The sequence below is a fragment of the Etheostoma spectabile genome, chromosome 6, assembly GCF_008692095.1.
Source record: "Etheostoma spectabile isolate EspeVRDwgs_2016 chromosome 6, UIUC_Espe_1.0, whole genome shotgun sequence".
Taxonomy (NCBI): Eukaryota; Metazoa; Chordata; class Actinopteri; order Perciformes; family Percidae; genus Etheostoma; species Etheostoma spectabile.
In genome coordinates, this window is record NC_045738.1 from 2,888,211 (window position 1) to 2,894,309 (window position 6,099).

Here is a 6,099-nt window from a genome sequence, read left to right on the forward strand (position 1 = left end):
TTTTGCTTACCTGAGTTTCCAGCAAATCATTTTCTACTACGGCCTTTTCCCTCTTCAGCTGTGCATTTTCTAGTGACTGTGTTTCTGTCAGTTCTGAGAGGTTTAAAAAATAATTTAGAAGAAAAAAAAAGAAAAAAACGGGGCTGCATTTTAACACATACTATTATTTACGGTATGCAACTCTTCACTTGTAAAAGTTCCACAATGTCAATTCTAAGTACCTTTCACATCTTTTAGCTGGTCTTCAAGCGTCTTATTCCTGAGGAGTGTAAAAAAATTTAATAACAGTTAACATGATCCTACCACAAGGATAATACCATTATAATATAATTATATGCACATTATGTCATAATTATGACATCATTTTCTCTTACTCTGCCATCGTCTTGCTATTCTGGTGCTTCAATTTTTCCAATTCTACAGACATCTGTTCATAGGTCTTGAGGGCATCCTGTAAGAAGAAGAATTCACAGTGTGAATATTAGCATAACGGCAGAAAACAAAGAAAAGAAGAAAAAAAAAACCCACTAACGCTTAGGAAAAAGTTTGGGATATGTATTCAGAGCTGGGAAAATGTTGTGTTGTAGCACTAGAGACAGATGCAAGATTACCATCAGCAGGAATATGCTTTAAAGGGGATTCTAAGGAGAAAGAACATGCTGTACCTTCTTATTCTTCAGTTCTGCCTGCACAGATTCATAATCGGCCGTCTTTTTCTCCAGAGTAACCAATTTGATCTGCAGCTCTTCTAGCTGTTGTTGAAGCCTGGTTGTGTCACTGTATAAAGCATGTTAGGAACAGGAATGTGTTAAAGCCAGCTACATGCAACATGAGAGAAAATATCTGTCTGTGTATTTATTCTTCAAAAATAAGCCACATGGGAAGATAATTATTGAGGCTCTTTAACTTTATCAGCTCTAGTACAGAGTATTATTTCATTGACGCATTATGAAAATATATGTTGAGGGTAGAAAACACGTTAATATCTGCATATATCACATACCTACTGTATATTTGCATTTGGACCTTAATACGTCAAGAAAAAAAAGCAAACAGACATCTGAGGTTGGTTAGCTAACTGTAGTTACAACTGTTTAGGTAGCTTAGTAAGGACATTCTAAATCACGTAGTTCAAAGTTAAAACTTATCTAGTTATTTTAATTTTAGTGGAAAGACAAATTCCTGCAGACAGCACACAAAGTTACGTTAAGATAGCTACGTTAGGGAACAAATCGATAATTACGGTCAGTAGCTAAACACAGATTATTAGCTACCTTTATCTAGTTTACACCAGATACCTGCCCGGGTACCTCAGCACAAAATGTGTATGTTTTCCTGAATATTAAAAGGTGTTAGATATTTCAAAAGACGAAGTAGCAACTTCAAGCGCCCAACTTAATGTCACGGCTTCCTAGCTAGCTAGCTAGCTGACATTGATATATGATTGGATATGATTATGATCATATCAAATCATAAATAAATGTCTAATTGAATACACTCTACTCACTCAGAAAGCGGTATCTTCTGTTTCAGTGCCAGAAATGACGACACATATTCAGTCAGGCTCTGTAATAAGAGACAGGACGAATCAAAACAAAAACAAACAAGGTAAAAATACATAACTACCAACAACGTTCTAAGCTGATAAGAATAAAAAACAACAACAGATGAATCGCGTCACAATCGTTGATGACTGATGACGTTCAGTCAACAAAGACGAAACAAAACTTTTAAATGGACTTTTCATATAGTCATATAGATGATCTGACCTGGTGCAAAATAGAGCAGTTCCTACAGTTTCCAACCGCGGCAATTGCTGCCGTTTTGGACTGACTGTCCCCTGGCATCATGGTAAGGCTGATTCCACCGAAACCCTCACAGACGTTATTTTGTATTATATAAATTCACGACTATGTGAATATGACACAAATTCCAGACAGGTTCAAAATAAACTTCACATTTTCGCGTCTCCCACGTTGACCAAGGACCCAAGTCAGGACCCACAAAGGGAGCTTCCTGAAATGCCGGTAAATCTGAAATTAAATATTTATTTCTACGTTATAACCACTTTCACATTTTAGTATGTATTCGATTGGTTGCAATTAAGATAAGCGTTCAGTTGTATATTTTTTTCTGAAATATGATGCTTCCGGACATTTTGATTTAGCGTCAGGCAGTTCGTTATGGCAAAGGGCATGGGCGTTTACAACAGCATGTACCGGCCAGTAGGGGCAGTGTAACCGTCTAGTTAAGACTGAATATTGCCAACAACATAATACCACTCATTGCATTACAGTTCGATAGTCTACACCGTAAAGAACTCGGCATAATATAGTGAGTTAAATAATGATCCACTGAGTATTGAATCAATAATCTCGTGTTTAGTTTCTTCACTACACAGTTTGCTTTAACAATATTATCACAAGATTTTGTGATCATTACAGCTCTCCCTGGTGGTCTAGTGGTTAGGATTCGGCGCTCTCACCGCCGCGGCCCGGGTTCGATTCCCGGTCAGGGAACTAACTTTTCTATCTGATACTCTTTTCTTCAAATCCCTGTCCACCACCACTTCTGAGCACAATATCATTTCCCAATGTAAAAAAAATTGCTTGCTTAACTAGATAGGCTATCCCAACAATTTACTTATCTTACACCCCTAAAAGACACATTGATGTATGACCAGCATTTTTGGTGGATTTATAGCAAGTGTGTACCATAAACTGTATAGTAGTTTACATGTGTTTTGCTTCAATGTGTGCATTGGCCTACTTTTCTACACTGTCAGCAGAGGGTACTGTTATACAGATAACAGTGTTCCCAATCCATCATATATTTTCTCTCTCTCTTTCTCTGTCTCTTTCTCTCTCTCTTGCACACACACACACACACACACACACACACACACACACACACACACACACACACACACACACACACACACACACACACACACACACACACACACACACACACACACAATACAAGAGTATCAACAAAAAAATTGGGATTGTTGTTGGTGGATCCTGATAGAAAGATAATAACCCTTTAACTTCAGATGAACCTTCTGAGTGTAGCCTCCAGGCTAAAGAACCAAATCTCTCCAAACAGATGCAGTCAGAGATAGCATAGTTTCTTTAAAGTGGGAAGGGGAGTGCTGGCCATGCTTTCTCTCTTCTTGTCTCTCTCTGACAGAAACTCTCCTCTGTTGCCTGACATGGGTTAGGTAACACTTTGGATGTTGCCAGATTGGTCTCTATCACCTTTTCTATCTACAAAAAGCCTTTCACTGATAACTATCTCTGTATAAACAAAATGCTTTCTCCTCTTAATCCCTTTCTTCTTGTGTGGTTTTTTCCCTCTTCCTATTTTCTTTGTTAAACTGCTATAGCAAATTATGAAGAGCCAGGTGGAAATACATTTGCTGTCTGATGGAAAGTCCCTAAAGCAGTTGATTCCAAAAAAGAATATTAATCTTGGAAGAGTAAATACAAAAACTGGTCATCAATCACACTGACAAAAAAATACATCTCCAGCACAATCACACCTCAATCAGGTTAAACTTTCTAATGCACCTGAACTGCTTACTTAACAGCAGGAGGAAACCCAGACAGACAGTGAGCGACAATGCAAACTCCCGACACACTGTATATCATTCAAAAACAGATTTTTTATTGTCTTTGGGGCATTTTTAGGCTTTTATTTGACAAGACAGCTGAAGACATGAAGGAGGAGAGAGAGGGAATGACATGCCCGCTGCATTGAGGACAAACCTCTGTAGATGGGCTCCAACTCTACCAACTGAGCCATCAGGGCACACATAAAAACAGATTACATAGGCTTTCAAGTGTACATTTTCAACACAGTACCATACTTTATTTTTATGGATAAGTGTTTTCATGCCCAACGCAATTTAAAATTGAATGTTGACCCATTTGTGAAGCCCACTGAGGGTTTTCAGGGAATAGTTCATGATTTTAACATGTTGAACACAGAAAAGATTTTTGTCATGGTGTCTCTTCTCTTCTCTTCTCTTCTCTTCTCTTCTCTTCTCTTCTCTTCTCTTCTCTTCTCTTCTCCATATGATTGAGTTTTAACTTGACAGGGGTGCAAAGTGGCTGATGTCAGTGCATTCCATATACTGGGGGGGTGGGGTTGAGTAATCTGACTCTGTGTGTTTGTGAGTGTGTGGTGTCAGCAAACTGGCATTAATTAATAAAACTGTTCTGCATCTCTAAACATCTTACAGACATTTGCTTGTGGAAAAAAAAAACACTGCAAACTTGGCCTACAAGTATTCAGTTATACAGTGTCTACACACACAAACAGAGTAACACAGTGCCCACAGCTGACTGACTATAAATCAACTAGAGAGGTGGTTGACATGGAGGAAAACCCCTTTTTCTTTCTATACCCACCTCTCCCTCTGGCTCACTCTCTCTCTCACAGCATTTTTCTATGACAGCACCAAATACATAGATGCCCTCCCTCTTCCCTTTACGTTACACTCTTTTTCTCTTTCTCTTCTCACACTCTTCTTCTTTCCTCCCTCCCTCTCATCTAAAGGCCTTTTGGGCTCTGGTCTGAGGATTATAACAATGGGGATTTTGTTGTGGGCATCTGTGTCTATTTGACTTGTTGAGAAATGACTAAAGAGTAAATCCCAGACACAAGATGTCATAGGTGTTGAAATGGCTAATACTGGTGTTAGCATTACTGTTAGCCTGGGTGCTGACTTAAAGTATGTGCTGCACTCCATTGCAGACCAAGGAAGATACCTCAGAATTAGGTTACAGGGTCATTTCTCAATGTTATGATGTGACATAAAATGCTAAGCTGTGTGTTGTGCATCATCTACACAGTAAAATGGTTTCAAAAAAATTGCTGAACATGGCTCAGTCCAGGAAACTTAACTTGCAGAAAGCAGGTCAAGTTTGTTTGTATACCTCAATATCACATAGAACTTTGACTGGGAATCCTGGGAGAAAGAGAAAACAGTGAAAGAGGAGAAGGTTACACACAGTTACAGATGCTGCCGTTCTCCTTAGCTGGATGGAGTGATGTTTTGGTTTTACAGCCAGCCACGCTGAGGTTTTGACTTACCGCTCTCATCAAACTTGTTTTAAGCCGCACAAGTTATCCTCTTTGACATAGTTTGGACAACACTCACATTCATCTGGTGGCCATAAACAGAGCTTCAAATAAATACTTACAGCATGCTGGACCTGACTGCTACATGTGTACATAGGCATCTGTTTGTGTGTCCCCAAGTGGCCGAAAAATGTATTAATGCAGGTTTAACAATTCTGACTAATCCTAAATTAAACCTAGCTAAGCAGTACCTTACATGGCAGCTTGATCCATATCACAAACATATCAGACAAAAATCCATCTTGTCAGGCTCATGTAACGCGTTTGTGTCAGCAACGATCTAAACCAATCAGCAGGCTCGGAGTGGTTTATGTGGGTGACGGTATGGTGGACATGATAGATAGCTGATTCATCCAATCACGTGCCTGTTTCCAAAGAGTTTCCAATGATGGCTTCTCAGATGGTTAAAAAAAACATCTGGTGTGTCAGGTTAAAGCATAACTCTTACCAAAATGAAAAATCAACCTAGGATCTTTTTGTGAATGTACCTGAGTCAAAGTTTTGTTTAAAAGTATAATTAGAACGGAAGCGGCACTTTTAAGATTTAGATCGCCTATATTTGACTGGCAAAATGGCAACGCCCGGGTATATCAATACTCGAGCTTCTGCGTGGGAAAGTAACCGGACGACACAATCTACTGAACATAGCCATACTGGGAAATACAGAGAGAGTTGTGTGGAGCTGATAGTTTCAATTAGCTTTGTAGTCATTTGGCAATGGCTTGAATTTAATGGACATTCACTAATATCAAAAAGTTACGCACTAAAGCTTTAAGCCCAAAATGTATGATTGAAGGAATCAAGTTTTCTTTGAGAGCTTTGTTTTCCCCTGTGGAAGAATATATGATGTAGACGTTTAAGTTTCACACCACGCCGGTAAGATCAAATTCCCCCCACTGACAGCTTAAAAGAATGAAATCGGGACTTATGCCACAGCTGAGATGCTGACGT

At 39.1% G+C, this 6,099-nt stretch overlaps 1 protein-coding gene and 1 non-coding gene across 6 annotated transcripts in view; one reads left to right on the forward strand and one right to left on the reverse strand.

The window, feature by feature from the left end:
- ice1 (KIAA0947-like (H. sapiens)) overlaps nt 1-2,016 on the reverse strand; it is a 12,063-nt gene extending 10,047 nt beyond the window's left edge. For 3 of the 5 annotated variants that reach the window (XM_032518431.1, XM_032518432.1, XM_032518430.1), the window contains exons 1-6: nt 1,770-2,016; nt 1,508-1,566; nt 666-777; nt 375-451; nt 222-259; nt 11-93 (exon numbers count right to left, since the gene is read on the reverse strand). In XM_032518431.1, coding sequence (XP_032374322.1) covers nt 11-93; nt 222-259; nt 375-451; nt 666-777; nt 1,508-1,566; nt 1,770-1,850 — 450 coding nt within the window. In that variant the 5' untranslated portion in view covers nt 1,851-2,016. The remainder of the gene's footprint in view (nt 1-10; nt 94-221; nt 260-374; nt 452-665; nt 778-1,507; nt 1,567-1,769) is intronic. The other 2 variants (XM_032518434.1, XM_032518433.1) reach the window with 2 other exon arrangements.
- Nucleotides 2,017-2,447: 431 nt separating this feature from the next.
- trnae-cuc (transfer RNA glutamic acid (anticodon CUC)) lies at nt 2,448-2,519 on the forward strand. Its single transcript has one exon. It is a non-coding gene; the product is annotated as a tRNA-Glu (tRNA).
- The last annotated feature ends 3,580 nt before the right edge of the window (nt 2,520-6,099 follow it).